Source organism: Cebus imitator, unplaced genomic scaffold (assembly GCF_001604975.1).
Source record: "Cebus imitator isolate Cc_AM_T3 unplaced genomic scaffold, Cebus_imitator-1.0 Scaffold38, whole genome shotgun sequence".
Classification (NCBI taxonomy): Eukaryota; Metazoa; Chordata; class Mammalia; order Primates; family Cebidae; genus Cebus; species Cebus imitator.
In genome coordinates, this window is record NW_016107353.1 from 10,020,908 (window position 1) to 10,040,529 (window position 19,622).

General features: G+C 47.3%; 1 protein-coding gene across 1 annotated transcript in view; it reads right to left on the reverse strand.

Annotated features, from left to right (window-relative positions):
• BATF3 (basic leucine zipper ATF-like transcription factor 3) overlaps nucleotides 1-12,523 on the reverse strand; it is a 14,298-nt gene extending 1,775 nt beyond the window's left edge. The window contains exons 1-2 of the mRNA XM_017525291.2: nucleotides 12,228-12,523; nucleotides 9,535-9,639 (exon numbers count right to left, since the gene is read on the reverse strand). Coding sequence (XP_017380780.1) covers nucleotides 9,535-9,639; nucleotides 12,228-12,305 — 183 coding nt within the window. The 5' untranslated portion in view covers nucleotides 12,306-12,523. The remainder of the gene's footprint in view (nucleotides 1-9,534; nucleotides 9,640-12,227) is intronic.
• Nucleotides 12,524-19,622: the final 7,099 nt, after the last annotated feature.

The window sequence follows — 19,622 nt, forward strand, 5'->3', positions numbered from 1 at the left end:
AAAAAAAAAAAAAAAAGGAAAGAAAGAAAAGAAAAGGAAAGAAACAAAAAGAGAAAGAAGAAAGAAAGAAGGAAGGAAAGATGGGCAGACAGACAAGACAAGACAAAGGCAAAGTAAAGAAAAAGAAAAAGAAAGCTCCTCTTTGCACTGATCCAAACTCTCACGTTCAAACGTACCTATTGGGCTTGGTTCCATGTAACAGAACACATCGGTAAATCCAATGCTTTTTTCCAACATCACAGTTCTTGAAATGTTAGGATACAGCCCCGTACCACTTCCCTTTAGGTATTCTTTGAACTGGACTGTCTCAGGTCCTGAGTTCCTTGCAATAGGACTTGCAGCTCCTTTGTCTTTCTGGGAGCCCTCCCCAACATACACTCCAATTTGCCAGAGTATCTCAGAAAATGTTGCTCTCCGGATGCAATGCATGATTCTGGGGACCATGACAAGGGCAAATGTGTGGCAGTGGCGTCTCCTGTGCTGGGTCCGAGCCGCTGAGGAGTCTCCCTGAGCCTGCAGAGAGGTGCACGCTTTATCTGCATGTGCTGCTTCCCTGTCTGTCCTTGGATGATGATGGATGCTACGGAGCTTAAGGGTATTTTACATCTATCTCCACTCAATTTCATTCCTTATTTGGGCATCTTCCAGCCCAGCAAAATCAGAAAATCTTTTTGAATCTCGGTTGCATCATCTCATGAATGATGATAGTATATAGCTTTAAGTCAGCCACTAACTTAACACCCATTCTTCCTTTTCTTCATCCCAGTCATTAATAAGGTCTACAGTAAACAGCCAATGGCAGAGCTCTGCACCATGCCACTTTTTAGTCTGGCAATCTTATTTAAATCTTGCTGAAATGTTTTCGTTCATTTCTAGTTCATAGTAAGGCTTTATTGTACCATGCACACCATGCATTTCCCACGCTCAGGCCCAGTTGTGTTACTTATCACACTTCTCTCTTACTAGTAATTTTAAGGAAATATCTGGAGGGGCTGCCTGTAGGTTCTAAAGAAATCTGATCTTATAGCCCCCTAAGACACATGCAAATTCTCAACCCTGTCCCTTTCCTCATGCAGTTTTCTTCAACTGGACTGCCTTCCTCCTTTTCTGCATGGGTCTAGCTCAAGCCCACCACCTCCAGAAAGTCTTCCCTGACCACAGCACCTACAGGAACCACATCTTTTATTATGTGTTCTATTCGATTTTATCATAGTCAATCTCACTCATATTAAGTAATGTCTCTCCCCAAACATCAGAAATGTAAAGGATCTAGAAACTTCTGCTACTCCTCTCCTCTACCCCCACCTGATGAGCCATAGCACCAGCATTTACGTGCCCAGTGATTCCTCAGTCCTCATCCTCTGTCTCTTCTTTAACCCCACCCTTTCCTTTCAGAAGGGACTCTTGCATCTTCCTTCCTTTCAGAGCCAAGGGGTCTGGAGGGGCTGCCTGTAGGTTCTATCTGAGCCATTCCCCAGGCAGGCTCCTGGGGTGGTCTGGGGCACTCTCCAGGGCAGCAGGCTGTCCTGGGGCCATGTGGCTTCACCAGGACACTGGCCCCTTTCTGCCTCCATCCTCCTCCCTGCCTCCCACTCCCAAACCCTCATGCCCTCCTCTGGCCTTTGACAAGCTCTAGTCGTCGAGTCGAAATTGTGTCTACAAACCCAGCAACAAGCCCTCCATGGGCAAGGGGAAAGTCTGGATGGGAGGATGGGATGAAAGCCAAGGCGTCAAGGGCAACCTGCAGGCAGCAGAGAGATGACAAATGCTGCAGCATGCACACCACACACATGTACACAAACACACACACACACTCATACACAGCCACACACACAGTCACACACTCAGTCACACACACACTCACACTCTCATACACAGCCACTGCCACACACACAAACTCAGTCACTCATGCTCTCAGTGATACAAACACACACACACTCATACGTAGCTACAGACACACACACTTACAGTCACACACACTCACAAAGCCCCACACACTCACACATTCTCATACACAGCCACAGACACACACACACACTCGGTCACACACTCTCATACACAGCCACACACAGAGTCACACATACTCTCAGTCACATACACACTCATACATAGCCACAGACACACACACACACACTCTCTCTGTCTCATACACAGCCACAGACACACACACACACTCGGTCACACACTCTCATACACAGCCACACACAGAGTCACACATACTCTCAGTCACATACACACTCATACATAGCCACAGACACACACACACACACTCTCTCTGTCTCATACACAGCCACAGACACACACACAGTCACATACACTCCCAGTCACACACACACTCACACACTCTCATACACAGCGACAGACACACATACAGTCCCACACACTCTCACAGTCACACACACACACTCTCATACACAGTCACACACATACACATGTATACACTCAGTTACAGTCACAACACTCTCACAGTCACACAGAGACACACAGTCACAATCACACACAGTCACACACACTCATACACAGCCACAGACACTCTTACACACGTACAGTCACACACAGTCAGACACACAGTCACACACACAGACACACTCATACACAGACACATACACACACAGTCACATTGTCACATACACTTACACAGCCACATTTACACACAGTCACACACACATACACTCACACACTCATATATAGCCAGTCATACACACTGTCACACACACATACACTCACACACATACACTCTCATACACAGCCACACATACTCTCACACAATATCACGCACACATACATTCATACACAGCCACACACATACACACACACACCCATACATAGCCAGAGACACATACACTCTCATACACACACAGTCATACACAGCCACAGACACTCTCACACACACACTGTCACAGTCATACATATACACACACTCATACACAGCCAGAGACACACATACACACACATGCATACACAGCCACACATATACTCTCAAACACAGTCACACACTCTCATAGACACACACAGTCACACACACCTCTCACATTCTGTCACACACACAGACTCACACACCCACACTCCACTCTCACACACACACACACACACACACACACACACACACTCCATCCTGCAGCTGGAAATGCCCTTCATTTTCAGGTAAGATGGGGAGTACATTTGAATAGTTCCAACATGCTAACATTTTAGGTAAATTCCAAAGGACGGGAGGCTCTCTTCCTTTGGTAGAATATTCCAAGCTGCCTTTCTACATAGACTGAATTCTGCGGCAAGACACTCTGAGCTTCCCAGCTTTGTCTCTGGAAGCTGCGCGCAGCCCTGTGGCTTCCTGAGGTCCCACTGCCATCCCCAACCACTGCCCAGAGTCTGCAGAGCTGTCCGTCACCGGTGCCCTATGGGCCCCTCATCTGCCACAGGGACTTTCTCTTCTAGGATTTAAATTATACTCATGAACCTGATGAGGGACTTTTATTGAGCTGAGGGAATAAGAAGAAGGGAAGTCAAAATTTTTAGGTGAGACAAGTCCTACAAAAATAAAGACAGGAGCTGGGAGGGAAGAACGAAGAGGCCAGAGAGCACTGAATGGGAGCAAAGCGGGAAGGAATGAAACTCTCCTCACACCCGGAAGAAATTACCGGATTTAACGCCAACAAAAAGTAAACAAAGAACATTAAACCCTTTATTATTTCCAAAAATGTGACCCATTTAGCTCAAATTCTGCCAAGTTCCAACTGCTTTGCTACAGAGGGTTTGAAGTTACTGTACTGCCCCTCTGGATATTTGCCGGGACAGTTTCAAAGCAGACACCTAAAAATTAGAAGTGGTGGAATCATGGTGGATCCCAGCTCTGCCTCAGAAATTAAGCTGCCTAAGGCAGTGGTTCTCAAGTAGGGCAACTGTGCCAGTCTGCAGGGAACACCAGCAGTGTCTGGAGGCGGTTTGGGTTATCACAGCTGGTGGGGGATGCTACTGCATCACGTGGATAGAGGCCAGGATGCTGTTCAATGACCTGCAGTGCACAGGACAGCCCACAGTGTCAAGGAGTTCTGCTGCCCACATGTCAACAGTGCTGAGGCTGAGAAGCCCTGTTCTGGGCATCTAAGGGCAGGTGACTGGGGTCAAGGGGCTGCCTGGGGGTATGCAGGGTCCAGGGCGCCTCTGAGACTGAAGACAGCATCAAGGACTGGTAAAGAAGTGGGTACCAGGGACCAGAGATGACAACTAAGGTGAGAAGGAAAGAAGTAGGAACCGGCCACCAGGAAGGCACAGCCACACACAGACCCCATTTCACAAGTTAGAAAACGGAAGCTCTGAGAGGTACAGTGACTTTTCCAAGGTCACACAGACTTGGGATCCGACTCCCAACTTCAAGGTCAACTGCAACTCTCTGGTAGCATCAACAGTTCCGCTTTTGGTTGGTAGTGCCTGGGTCCAGATTTCCCCACGGGGGTTACCAGAAGTAAAAAGCCGTAAGATCTCGGGGCCTTAGAATAAGTCTATTCCTAAGCCTTCACTGATGCACTTCCCAGCAAAAATCATGTTACCAGCAAGGGCTGTATAAACGAGTGTCATAATCAGTTTCTAAACCACGTGGGTGCTGGCATGAAGCTTTCTCTTAGAACATGCAATATCTGAAAAAGCCATGGCAACACACACCACAATCACATTGCCCAAGCCATTCATCAGTTTGTGACATTTGGGGCTCCTGAGGATGGCACTGCTGCTTTCCTTTTCTGACTCAAAATTCTTTCTCAGTCTTACACCTTTGGGGTGCCTGGCTGAACCAGGCTGACCCACTTCTGAGCCACCTTTCAGCTTGGTTGAGACGAGACCCTGACTGTTCACTTTGGTTCTCATTTGTCAGCGTGGACTTTGGCATGTGCCTGATGTTCAGAGATGAATGCAGGTCAAAATCCCCATGGGAGGTGTGAGCGGGCTGGGGGGATGATTTGAAAGCCTACAGTGAACTCTGAGGTATACAGACATATGTTAGGAACGGCTTCTCATCACTGTAGTCCAACTGCCAGCAACCACTGCCCAGAAAACTCTACCTGAAGGGGAACCCCAGCCCCTGCCTCTCTGGCTTGGCCTGTGCAGCCTCCTCCCCCATTCTCCCCTCCACAAAGGTCCAGCCTTGACAGACACTTCTAGGACTTTGGAGATGGAGAACAAGGAGGGAAGGGAACTGGCCAAAAAACCAGCTGGAGCAAGTTTCTCAGGGTGTTTCTCTCCTCACCTTACTCACATGTTCTCACAGGTGGAATATGTGAGTAAGGTGAGGAGAGAAAGGTGGAAATTTTGTTTTAATTGTTTGAGACAGAGTCTCGCTCTTGTTGCCCAGGCTGGAGTGCAGTGGCACAATCTTGGCTCATTGCAACCTCCACCTCCTGGGTTCAAGCGATTCTTCTGCCTCAGCCTCCCAAGTAGCTGGGATAACAGGTGGCTGCCACCATACCCAGCTAATTTTCACATTTTTAGTAGAGATAGGCCATGTTGGCCAGGTTGGTCTTGAACTCCTGGCTCAAGTGATCCACCCACCTCAGCCTCCCGAAGTACTGGGATTACGGGCATGAGCCACTGTGCCTGGCCAAAAAGTGGAAATTTTAAACAAGTCTTGCTCCAAATATCCTCCAAATATCAGGACATGTAAGACGTGCAAGTAAAGAGCTTGAGTTACTTGAGATATTTCGGAATGCAACCCCTGCAGTGTGGGAAAGAGGAACAGATGAAGAAAGCCCTTTTGATGGGCTACAGTCTCCAGGGAGCAGCAGGCAGTGGCTGTTTTCTGGACCCCTTAGTGTCTCCCAATGAGCTGGCCTCACTCCAGATTTGAAAAGGTTCCTGTGCGTGATGTCCTCATCCTAGGCTGGCCTGGGAGGTCCAGGGGTCCTAAGGGGCTTTCTGTCATGACCCACAGCTGTGTGCAAGGTGCCCTATGCTTAACTCACTGGAGCTTGGGAAAAGTGTTCTTTACGCTATTTTTAAGCCAGATCCCTCGCCTCCAATGGTAGATGTAGTCATCCCATGTCCTGCCACTAACTGTTGGCCATGAAGAATGTAGATCCCCACAGCTACCATGCCCTCCTGGAAGGAGGCTGGGAAGGAACAGGGAAGGGATTACTCACGTGGTACCCTTTGGTTCAGAGATCATGTTCCTCTGGTTCTGCAGAAGGTTTGGGATATATTTCCATTTTCCTAAGTCAGTTACCTGCTTCCTCACACCCACTTGTGACCAGTGACACATGTGTGTAGCTAGTAAGGCTAAGTTGAAGCTATAGCTCTGGGGTCCTGGCCTCTTTGGCCCTGAGTTTTTCAATAAAACTGGCCTTGCTGAGGTGATCTGCCAGTGGTGGGTAATCCTGAGCCATTCCTTCAGCCCCACAGAGAGAGAGGAGAAGTGGCTCTTCCATGGAAGGTCTGGACTTCAGATCAACCTGCCCCATTTCTGAAAAGGGCAGCTGGCATCACTGTCATACAACACAGTCACTGGGCTGGAGAGCAGACTGGGGACCCTAAAGAAGGGGTCTCTACCCCATGGTTCTGAAAGAAATTGGTTGGGGGTAAATGTGGCACCACTCTGAAGTTCCCAGGCACCTGGTTCACTCAGTTATCAAACGAAGCAGTGACAGAAAGCACAAGAGAGCCAACGCTTCATACATGTACCTTTTTTGATACTGTAGTAAAGTTCTATATTTACATTACCTTCTGTGGTAGGCAGCATAATTGCCCCTCACAGAAATCTACATTTTAATCTCTTGAACCTGTGACTATGTCACCTTACACAGCAAAAGGGACTATGCAGATGTGACTAAGAAGCGTGAGATGGGGAGACTATCCTGAGTTATCCAGGCAGTCCCAGTGCCATCATAGGGTCCTTGTAAGTGAAAGAGGGTGTCAGGGATTCATAGAAGGTGCGACAATGAAAACAGTGCCAGAGTAACATAGCCTGAGAAAGATGCAACCAGCCATTGCTGGCTTTGAAGATGAAAGGGGACCACTAGCCCAGGAACACTGAAGCCTCTGGAAGCTGGAAAGAGCAAGAAAACGAATCTTCTCCAGACCTCCAGAAGGAAGGCAGCCCTGCTGCCATCTTCATTTTGACCCAGTGTGCCCAACTGCTGACGTGTGACTGCCAAAACTCTAAGATCGTAAATTTGTGTTGTTTTAAACCACCAAATGTGTGAGAGCTTGTTTCAGTAGCAGTAGGAAATTAACATCCTTTCCTTGGGAAATTCTAGGCTTCCCACTGACAGGCAAGGCAGGATCTCTTCCATCTCTCTTTGTGACTCAGTGGGAACGTCTTCGTATTTGTGAAATGGATCTACTTACTCAACCTTGTTCCATGAAAGATCTTGTCCAAGATCTTGTCCTCTGGGTACATATTCAGTCCAGATTTACAACTGATGTTTTTTTAAGACTAGTTTTTAAAAATATTAAAGCACCTGGCTGGGACTAGGAGCTTCTTGAGGGGTAACGTCTTGGCCATCCAGCAGCACATGTCTGAATACAGGGCCATGCACTAGCTGGGAGCCACAGGTCCCCTCTGGGGCCTCTTTGGTAACAGGACGCTAGAACCACAATTGCTTCAGGAGCAAGAGGGAAGGAAGAAAGGAGGCAAAGGGCATTGCCATTATTCTGTGGAAATTCTGCAGAACAAAGGTTGCGAAGGACCTTCCGTGATGCTAGTCTAGAGACCCCTGTCTAAGGCCCAGCCTTCTTACTTCCAGGAAAGAATCTGATGTTTATGATTTATGCCACACTGTGACTGTGTATCAGAGGGTCACCTCTCTGTGCAGTATGTGCATTCTAAATTTGTTCTCTGTTCATTGGTAGAGATTTAAGAGCTTGCCCTTTTCCTCTGCTCTCCCCAACACACCTCAGAGTCTCTGTATTGCCAATGCCACAGAATGGCCTTGCTGAGACAAGTATGGCAGGAGACCTGGCACAATTCCTCATGCCTATAATCCCAACACTCTATGGGGCCAAGGCAAATGAATCGCTTGTGTCCAGGGGTTTGAGACTACCCTGGGCAACATAGCAAAACCCCATCTTTACAAAACTACAAAAATATGGGCAGAGGTGGGAGGATTGCTTGAGTCTGGGAGGTGGAGGCTGCAGTGAGCCATCATCATGCCACCGCACTCCAGCAGGGGCAACAGAGCAAGATCCTGTCTCAAAAAAAAAAAAAAAAAATAACAACAAGGAAGTATGGCAGAAGAGAGCTAAACTAAAATCTTTAATTAGGCACACCAACTTGGACAAAGGGAAGGACATGGAATGGCCACCCATTCTTCAGATAGATCCTTGCATGCTTTTGAGACCAGTTCCTGATATGGAGCCTCTCCATGTCCCAACTGTGGGATTATGCAGGTGTATGCAAGAGGGTAGAGGGAAAAGGAATAGCTTAGGGTAAATCCTAGGCTTCTGATTTGAGTGAGAAGAAAGATGGTTTGCTCCACTAACTACATTAACTATTTAGTTTAGCTGTCTCCTGCCATATCTTCCTGTTTTTTGAAGACAATGAAAAGAGAACGTCTCAGGGTAAATGGACAATAACACTCTTATGGATGTGGTACAGCAGAGGAACCTGCAGTGGACCCACGGGGAAACAGCTCAGCAGATGCTGAGGTTACGGAGTCTAGGGTGCAGGACAGAGGGCCTGCCTGGAGTAATCAATGTTGGGAGCTGATGCTGGGAGAACAGATTAATAGATTAAATCCTCCAGGATGAGAAAAGAAAAAAAAAAAAGGGCAGAGTTTGAAACACTGGTCATCACCAACATTTAAGAACTAGAGGATGGAAAGCTAAAAAAGAAATGGAGAAAAATATTGAAGAGGATCAGGAAAACTAGAACATGTGGTCTTTTGGAAGCAAAAGAGGGGGAGGCTTTAAGAAGAGATGGGTCAAAAGTGTCAAATGTTCTAACAAGGTCAAGGATGATGAGACCAGAAAGAGCATCCTGGATAGGCCAGTGCCAGGACACTGGGGGCTAGAGTGGGAGCAGCTTTTGTAGGGCGTGTGTGTGTACACACGTGCATTGGGTACTTGTGTGGATGTGTGTGTTTGTGTGCACATATGTGTGTTTTGGGTGGAGAGGGGATAGCAGAAATGAAGTCACAGAGGACTGGGGAATAACTAGGAACCAGGGACAGAGACAACAGGTGTAACTACTCTCTTGAAGAAGCAAGGATGTTAGGGATTACTCTGGAGGAAAAAAACCAAACGAAACAAGAAGCAAGGATGTGAGGGAAGGGAAGAAATGGAGCAAGAACTTGAAAGGGAATCAGGGTCAGGAAGAGGCTTTGTTTTGCTTTATAATGAAAGAAACTTGAGCATGAGAAGCACCCAGTGGATGAGGGAGAAATGAACATGTCCGTAAGCAAAGAGAGAGAACACTGGGCTGGAAGGACCCGGCAGAAATTAGATATGGGTGCTGCTGACATCGTGATGAGGAGAACAGTAACATCGCCCCTGCTCCCGTGCAAGGGCGGAGGCTGTGGCTCTAAGGTGGCTGCCCCACCACGGTCTCACCTCATGGAGCTTATCAGCCTTCTGAGTCTGCTTCTTCCGACTTCTCTGAGCAGCAACGCGGTTTTTTTCTCTCCTTCGGACCTTCCTGTCATCATCCTCAGGGCTCTGGGGGAAAACATTGGGTGGGGTGTGATGTCGGGGCCCCTCGCCTTACCCTTCTCTGCCCCATCTTGTCGCTAGCGTTGCTCACTGAACGTCACCATTTGCTTTGCAGTTGTGGGCTCACAGTGGGCTCACAGCAGCCCCTGGCCCAGGAGCACTCACCATGTGAGTGCGTGGAGTGTGCGGTGTGACTGCCGTTTCAAAGATGAGGAATAAGAAACTCACAGAGGTTAAGGACCTTGCTCCAGGTATTATAGCCACTACGTGCGTGAGTGGGAAGTGGAACTCAGGTCTGTTGGTCTCCAAACCAACGTTCATAAACCTCTAGCCCACAGGGCGTGTGCCTGGAAGAGCTGTGGTGTCAATGTTGTCCATCTGAGACTGGAAAGCTGGGCGGGGGCAGGGGGCGGGGGAGAGATCTGCTATCTGGAACTCGCTGTTTGCCAGGCCTTACACCACCACGCATAAAAGATACTTTTGATACTGCATGCAAATCACAATCACACTTACAACTAATTGCAACCACACAACTCTAGCAACACACCAAATGATCTTAAACCCCACTGACAATGTACTCATTTGAACAATGCTTGGCTGACATTTTGTTTCAGAAGTCGAACTGAATCAGAAAGAAAATTTTTGATGTGTCTTGAAAGCTGTTAGCTATATGTAAGATTTAGCCAAACTCAGTCAAATCCCTCAAGAGTGATTATGAAACAGACAGGTGGAAAAATGCACCATGGGAAAAACACTTCAATCAGTTATAGAAAACATGGAAAAGTAGAGTAGTATTTTCTTTCTGGAACCCCACGAGAAGACACCACCAAATTGGAAAAACACTACATGTACAGAGTTTAAAAGCCAAGAGGTACAAACATGGGAAAGATACTCAGTTATTAATATGCATGGAATGCAAATATTAATAACAAAATAATGGATATTTTCAGTTATCATTTGATCTCACCTTGTATTCCAAATAAGATACACATCTTCCCAAGTTACTGCAGGTAAGAATTTTCAGCATATGCAAGAACATAAGGGTATAAAAAAGAGAAGAATAAATAATATACATAGCAAATAGAAGCTTAAGGGAACAGAGACAAGGTATAAAAATACAGTCTTCAAAGAAGTCTGGATAAACAAAGCTCAGAACATTACAGGGGAACATGTGGTCAGAAGACAGCACTTTGGCTTTAGAATCACACAGATCCTAGTTTTGTCTCTTAGTGTCAACATGGTCTTGTGTAAATGGTTTAAATTCTCTTGAGTTTTCATTTTTCTCATTTATTGCAAGCATGATTCATTCATTCTCTCAATATGTATTAACTGAGCGCTCACCATGTGCCAGACACTGTCCTAGACACTTGAGATACAAGCACTAAACAAAGGGCCAGTGAACTCTGCAGACTTGGTGCCAACAGCCTAATGCTTAGGATTAGGATATGATGAAATGAGACTTTGTCCTAAAGCTCCCAGCACACAGGATGCCCTCAAGAAGTTACCTGCCTTTTTTGAAGTTGCTGCTTAAAAATAAATGTATTCTGCATAGTGCTTTTCATGCCTCTTTGTTCTCCATAATCAAAAAGTTACAGGCACAAGAAAGCAGCCTGCATGCCGCCCTCGGGGAGCTGACTCTAAACTGGAGCTGACTCTAAACTGGACTCATCATCATGGTCACAGCCTGCCAACCCAGCAGAAACATTTAATCAAGACAGAAAGTGAGAGATAGTAAGCAAAAGTTAAAGATGGTATTGTTATTAACCATATTTCATTCAGTCTCAAAAATTCTGAGAGGTTGATGTTAGTATATTCATTTTATAGATGGGGAAACAGAGGCTCCGACAGGTTAAACAAATTGCTCAAAGCTGCTCAGCCTGCGTGTGGCAAAGCGGAGGTCCAAACTCATATCTCTGTGACACTCCAGTGACACCCGATGACATGTGCTGCGCGCTGAATTGGGAAGGTGGGGAGTAAGAACGAAAAGACAGGTGGCAAAGACCCAGGGAAAGTTTCCAGATAGCTGTCCCTGCGGCCAATCCGGTCTGTTTCCTGAGTGCGCAGCTGTACACGCTGCCTAGGGACGGCTGACTGGAAGGGGGGTGAAGGGTTTCCACCAGCTGGGGGCAGAGTCTGCCCATTGTGGGTCCCCCCTCCCAGGTTGACCAGTCCCAGTTTCTGCATTCCCGCGGCTGCCCATTCCCGGGGTGGCCCGGAAGGGCTACAGGCGTGGAGGGTGGGATGCCAGTAGCCGGCTACACTAGGATGGAGCGGCCCCCGGGACAGTGAGAAGCCCACGTGCCGGGGAGCGCCGGCCATGCCCGGCCCAGCCAGGAGTCGGCGCCCTCGGACTTCTCCCCCACAGAGGGCGCAGGAGCCGGCTCAGGAGCCATTCCAGGCGCCGCGGCCACTGTGCGCATGCCAGGGTCTCTGGATCGCCCCCACTCCCTCACGCCCCTACTCCGCTCGTCTCTGGCCGCGCCCCCACCTCTGTGGTCACCACCACCGAACCCTGACACCCACCTCCTCGCCCCCCCCGCGTCGCATCTGCTTCCCCGCACCCCACGGCCCTCCCTGAGCCTCTCACCCTCTACCTGCGGCTGGGGCTGGTTCCCGGGCACCGCGACGCTCCTCTGCAGGACACTGCCGGCGGCCGGGAGCCCTTGCGACATGCCGGGTGCTCCTCCTGCCCCACCCGCCCACCCGCGCGCCCTACCCGCGGGGCTGCCTACGGGCGCTGTCCCGCCGTGGGCATCCTCGTGCTGCACCCGCAGCCCCGCGCCAGCCCCGCCCCCTCGGGCTTCCCGCTCTCCCCTCTCCCTGCCTCTCCGCTCGTCCGCCCGGTGTCCCCGCGCGCCAGTCCCGACCACAGTCCTTCCCGTCCCACGTCTGCCCCGCCCTCTTTCTCCCACCCCCGCCTCGTTTCCTCCTCTGCCCGCCCTCTCTCCGCACCTCGGGGTCCCAAATCCCACCCCTGCCGCACTTTCCGCCTGGGCCGGCGCTTCGTGGAAGTCACGTGGTGGCTCCGAAACCCCGGAGGAAACGCGAAGCCCACCTACGCGAGGCGACGCCAGGGCGGCTGGAGGTCAGGGGGGCGCCACGCAGCCTTTGGGGTCCTTCGGCCGCTCCCGGGGAACTCTGGCTGAGAAACACAGTGGGTGTTTTGGAGTCCGTGTTTTTTTCCCGGTCCCATCGCGGCATCTTCCTGCGCGTCAGCCACGCCCTGTGCCCGCCCCGCAGCGCAGGGGTCACTGTCCGGGTGGACTTTCTCCGCGGCGATCAGACATCCGAGCGCCACTCTCGCTCCTTCCGCGGCCCCGGAGGCGCGGCCCTGGGGCGAGGACAGCGGCTTCACCGAGTCCCACCGGGCACCCAGAGCCGCGGCTGCCCCAGGGACTCTGCGGGTAGCGCCTGCCCTTCTTGTCCCGGGTCCCGCCGGGCTATGGGAGGGAGCGAGGCGGGGAGGCCCCGAGGGTGAATTCCCAGAGCAGAGGGTGGGCAGAGGGGTGTCCCGGACAGAAACGGTGACGGGCTTCGCTGAGAGCGAATCTGCCATATGGGACGTCACTAGTGACAGGTTTGGGGATCTGGACCCGCCATGCCACCATTAAATAGCCCAGATCCTTTTTCAAGATTTATCCGCTTGAGCCAAAGCTGGGGACCGGGTTGAAGTGGGGCAAGTACCGGTCCACCTGCCTGCCCATCAAAATTGCGAAGCCAAGACACTTACATGTGGTCCTAGCAAGGGAAACACTAGCGGCTAGGGGCTGTGGTCTGCATGCTGTGAGCACCGGGAAAGAAAGATAACCGCGAATGTGGATGGGCGAGAGGGAACCAGACCAGAAGGGCAGAAGTGCCTACCGAGTATGGTCGCTTGGGTCTTCAAGTTCGTGGGCAGCAGTGGGCATGGGGGACAGGCATTTCCGATTCCTTTTAAAATCTCAAATGAGTGTACCTGCCCGCCGCCAGGCTTACGGACCCATTCTTGCAAACGCTGTGAGAGAGCTTGAGTGAACTTGGCTGCCTTGCTGCCAGCAGGAAAGCGAGCGGAGGTTCTTGTCTGTGTGATCAGAAGCTTCGGCCAACTGAAAGGAGAGGAGGAAGACAGAAGGTGGACACAGCCCATGAGTCGCAGCGCCACACTCCACATCAGCAAAGCTGAGCAGCAGAGCCAGCGCTACGCTGGGTTATCTTCTCAGATTAATCTCATCTCCCTTTTATTTCAGCACTCAGCTTAACGCGCGGTTGCCTCGGGACTATTTTGCATCCCACACAGCTACCCACACAGGTGCCTAGCACAACACTGTACATACACACAGCGGGTGCTCATTGCACTAGGTCAGCTGAGAGCCCTCATTCTTGAAGCACTAAAAGGACTCTAACGAGCTAGGAAAACCTCTGGGTCAAGGGATTATTATTTTCAGAAGCGATTTCGTTCCCCAGAGTTTTATATGCACGGAAAGGGCAAGGTAAAAACATCTCGGGAACGTTCCTGTGCACTCCCACGCTTTATTCTGGTCATGCCCACTTTTCTCACTGAGCCACCTCACATTTTAAGTCTTTTGGGGCTGCATCCTCCCTGTCTCTCCCCAGGGAGCCTGGAACCATGCCCCAGCACACAAGAACTCTTTTTATAGGCATAGTCTACTGCCTTGTGTTATGCAAGTGCTTCTTAAAATATATTTAGTCTTGGTTAACTAGGTAGCATTTAGGGCAGAGGTCAATTTGATGTAAATATCATACATCAAAATGGATTAAATAGCTAGATACAGAAATGAAAATCAGAGAGCTAAAACAGAATTAAATCCTCGTTTTAGTCCTGGAAGCACCGGCAACATAGTGAGACCCCCATCTCTACCTAAAATGGAAAGAAATCAACTAGCTGAGTGTGGTGGTGCACACCTGTAGTCCCGGTTACTCAGGAGGCTGACGCAGGAGGAGTTTGAGGCTGGAGTGAGCTATGATTGCACCTCTGCACTCCAGCCTGGGCAACAGAGCAAGACCTTATCTCAAATAAATACATAAAATAAAATAAAGTGGTGGAACTAAGACAAAGAGATTGTATAAGGCTACTTGTAATAGGAGAAATGGCCTTGATAAGATCTGATCTACATAAAAGGGCTAAATTGTTTTAGATGACAGTATAGCCAGAAATGTAAAACAAACAGATTGGATAAATACAGTGTGTATGAGAAAGCGTTAATATACTGCCCATGGAAAAGAATAAGAAAAATACTGAGACAGCCTGCAAAGGTAAATTGCAGAAGTGACATGAAATGGTATTTCCCAGCAGAAGAAATAAGAAAAATATATACAGGAAAAATACATGTTAAAATAAGAATCCTTTTTAAATTAACAACATAAAAAGTAGTAATATCAAATGCTGGTGAGAGTGTGGTGAAATTAGTGCTCACGTGTTTCACTGGCTTCATTGTAAATTGGCACTGACCTGCTGGAAAGCAGTTTTACTGTCACTTTCAAGACAATAAAAGAGTCATCAGTTTTGACTCAATTTCCCCACTACTAGAAAATTATTCTAGGATGATCATTGAAAATACTAGAGAGAAAAATACTATATGCACTAAAAGTTCATGATAACATTTTAAGGGTAAAAAATGTAAGCAACATAAATGTCTAATTATGGTTGAATGGCTAAACAAAATATGTTATTGCCACAGGATAACCTGTTATGCATCTTTAAAATTACAAGCATGCAGGCTGGGTGCAGCGGCTCTCCCCTCTTGTACTAGCTACTCTAGAGGCTGAAGTGGGAGGATCAGCCCAGGAGTTCAAGGGTACAGTGAGCCATGATTATACCACTGCTCTCCAGCCTGAGCAACAGAGTTCTACCCTGTCTCAAAAAAAAAAAAAAAAATTACAAACATGCAGACAAATTTGCCACATGGAATGTTTATTTGATCTGAAGTAAAGTGAGAAAAAAATCAGGTTACAAAAAGTACATATATGACATGAACAGTATGTAAAAATGTATGCATATGGGAAGAGATTGGAAAGAAACATATGCTGGTGGTAGCCTTTCTCTCATAATGGTGGCATTATAATTTCTTTTACCTGTACATGTTGAAAATTTGTCTTTATTATGTTAGCATCTTAAAATATTTCATATGTATAAGTGATATAAATATATTTATCTGATCCCTTTCCCTGGCACTAAGCTCATTGGCCACATCAGAAAGCCAGCACTTCTCTGATCAAGGGGTTTGCTCCAATAACAGATATTTTCCTTGCTTTTGTGTAATCTTTTCTGGTTTATTTTATTCTCTTAAGTCAGAAGGAGAAAGAAAAATGAAAATGAAGAAAAGATAAGGATTTCAAATGTCTCCTTTTCTTCTTCTGCCTTTTCTTTTATTTTTCTTTGTATTTTTTCCCCTTGAACCGGGAAGGGAAATTATATGATTTGACAATTTCCTATTAATCCCATAATTACCCTAGATTACGTCTTTGGGAGTGGGGAGGAGGTGCCAGAGGTTTGTAGCTCAGTGACCAAATTCTCTGGTGATTCACGTCACAAAAGACAGATCTTCATAAAAATGCATTACTCCTGCCCGGGCACGGTGGCTCACGGCTGTAATCCCAGCACTTTGGGAGGCCGAGGGGGGCAGATCACGAGGTCAAGAGATAGAGACCATCCTGGCCAACATGGTGAAACCCTGTCTCTACTAAAAATACAAAAAAAATTAGGCGTGATGGGACACGCCTGTGGTCCCAGCTACGCTGGAGGCTGAGGCGGAAGAATCGTTTCAACCCAGGAGGCGGAGGTTGCAGTGAGCCGAGATTGCATCACTGCACTCCAGCCTGGTGATAGAGCTACACTCCATCTCAAAAAAAAAAAAAAAAAGAAAGAAAGAAAGAAAAAAAAAAAAATGCCTTACTCCAATGGTAGGAAACCCTACCACTAGTTCACCTTTGCTCTTCTCTTTTAGGGAAATTGGACTTTCAGTCATTGTTCTCTCACTGCCCTTCCTCGGAAGGCGGCCCTGTGGGCTGCTGGTGGGACTGGAGAAGAGAAAGCTAAAAGCAGAATCCGCGGTGTTTGCCAGAGTCAGCCGCGAAGTGTTGGGCCCTGTTCTAGGTACTGAGATACAGCAGCGGACAAAAACCCATCCACGCCTCCCGGAGCTCTCGTTTCAGCGGAGGAAAGCAGACAATACACAAAATTTAGCAGTGTTGTTACAGGATGGTACATTTAATGGCAGAATACAAAGCAGGGAATAGGGACTAGATTCAGGGCGAGGAGCATTTTTAAATGGGGAGGTCTAGCCAGGCTTCTCTGAAGGAGGTGAGAGGGAGGTGGTCCAGGCTGCACCAACAGCAAATGCAAAGCGCTGTGAAAGCCTGCCTCGCCACTCCGGAGACGGCAGGAGGCTCCTGTGGCTGGAGTGGAGTGAGGAAGGGGCGGACGCCAAGAGATAAGGTCAAAAAGGCAGTAAGAGCCGGGTCATGCGGAGCGCCCTGGGCTACTTGCTTTTAACTGGGCATGAGATGGAAAACTCTGGAAGCCTTTGGGCTGGGGTATAACATGATCTGACTTGAGATTTTACCGGATCGCTTTGGTTGATGTGTTAAGAACAGACTGAGGGGCGAGGAAGAAACAGGAAGTGGCCACAGTCGTCCAGGAGAGCTGGGATAGGGGCTTGGAAGATGTTGGGAATGGGGAGGCCGAGGCAAATTTGCCAGGAAGTTAAAGAGCTTAAGCTTTAGGGCACCTCACTTACACAGGCTCCTGTCATGACTTTTTGTCCTGCACCAGACATGTATGTATCATGGTGGTGGAGGGGAGCCCCAGAAGCAGTCTGTGAAAATCCTTCAAATCAACGTACATATTAAGCTGTAAACAGAGGATTCATTTCTTGTTTACACTGGTCAAAACCAAATTATCTCCTGTCGGGAATGAAAGCAACAATACAGCTTATACAACTACAAACTGTGTTTTGAAAAAACCCAGAAGGGTTTTTTTCTTTGTTATCTGGAGTTGCATATTTGACATTTTAACTGCTGTTGGAAACGTGAAACATTTTTCCTATATGAAGGGCACCATCCTTTTTCACCTCTAACTGTATGTGTGTTAAAGAACTGAAAGAAAAAAATATATAATTAATGAACTGTAATAAAGAGCTAAGGATAAGCAATTAAAATCAACAGGAATGTTTCGGATATTAATAAGCAATTCGTCACAACATATTTCAGATTATATTAGAAGCATAGTACTTGGAGCAAAAGTTCATGATATGGGTAAAAAAAAAAAAGAAGCAATAGCTTATTCAGAGAAAAAGATAAATGTCAAATGGAAGCAATAAACAGGCTTTTGGGTTGTTTGATGATTCAATAATGAGGAAGGATGGATCATATAAACACAATGGTAAAACATTTACAATTCTTGCTGCTCTCAGCTGAAATATTGACATCGATGAGGATGATACCAAGCTCATAATATGCTAACACAATGAGGACATTTATAACAAATTGGTTAATGAGTGTCATCAATTCTAAGAATGTTTAAAATTAATCACTGGAAAAGAAAAATATGAAATACCCTGAAATGTTACAACTCATATATAAAAAAACTTAATAGAGGTTTTTCCCAAATCTGACAATTCTTTTTTTTTTTTTCTTTTTTTGAGACGGAGTTTCGTTCTTGTGGCCTAGGCTGGAGTGCAATGGCACGATCTCAGCTCACCACAACCTCTGCCTCTCAGGTTCAAGCAATTCTCCTGCCTCAGCCTCCCAAGGAGCTGGGATTACAGGCATGTGCCACCATGCCTGGCTAATTCTGAATTTTTAGTAGAGACGGGGTGTCTCCGTGTTGGTCAGGCTGGTCTCGAGCTCCTGACCTCAGAATATCCACCTGCCTCGGCCTCCTGAAGTGCTGGGATTACAGGTGTGAGCCACTGTGCCCGGCCCAACAATTCTTAAAAATTATATGACACTACCAATAAAGAATGTGTTGTGAAGTGGAAACAAAATTATCTGAATATTTTTATGTCAATTTTTCACTCATTACATGAAAAGACTGAATTATCTTTCTAGTCTGTAGAAAATGGTATTATGGAATCATTGTCTTAGAGAACAAAAAGCATGCTGCTAAAAACTACAGTATAAGAATAAAGTATTAAAGAGATATTGAGAAGTTAATTAAAACAGAGTATTTTTCCAGATTTTCTAATATTTTTGGTGTTTGTCAGCTTTTAAAATTTGTAATCTGCTGTACTTTTTTTTGAGACAGAGTCTTGCTCTGTCACCCAGGCTGGAGTGCAGTGGTGTGATCTCAGCTCATTGCAACCTCCACCTTCCCCAGTTCAAGCAGTTCTCCTGCTTCAGCCTCCCTAGTAGCTGGGATTACAAGCACGTGCTACTGTGCCTGTCTAATTTTTTTGTTTGTTTGTTTTTTAGTAGAGACAGGGTTTCACCATGTTGGCCAGGCTGTTCTTGAACTCCTGACCTCATGTGATCCGCCCATCTTGGCCTGTCAACGTGCTGGGATTACAGGTATGAGCCACTGTGCCCTGCCCTGTACTTATTTTTTTTAGAATGAGAAAATTCCTTTCCTAACTCAGAGCCCTGTTCAACAGTCTGTGACACTGTGGTAGAGATGGGCAGCGCCTAATAGCTAGCTAGCTTTACAGCCTTCCACATTTTATTTTATTTTATTTTATTTATTTATTATTATTTTTTGAGACAGGGTCTTGCTCTGTCATTAAGGCTGGAGTGCAGTAGCATGCTCAGGACTCACTGCAGCCTCAACTTTCTAGGTTCAAGTGATCCTCCCACCTCAGCCTCCTGAGTAGCTGGGACTACCGGCGCACATCACCACACATGGCTAACTTTTGTATTTTCTTTAGAGACCGGATCTCGCCATGTTTCTCAGCCTGGTCTGAAACGCCTTGATTCAAGTGATCTTTGCACCTCAACCTCCCAAAATGCTGGGATTACAGATGTGAGCCATAACCATCCATATTTTTATGACACTT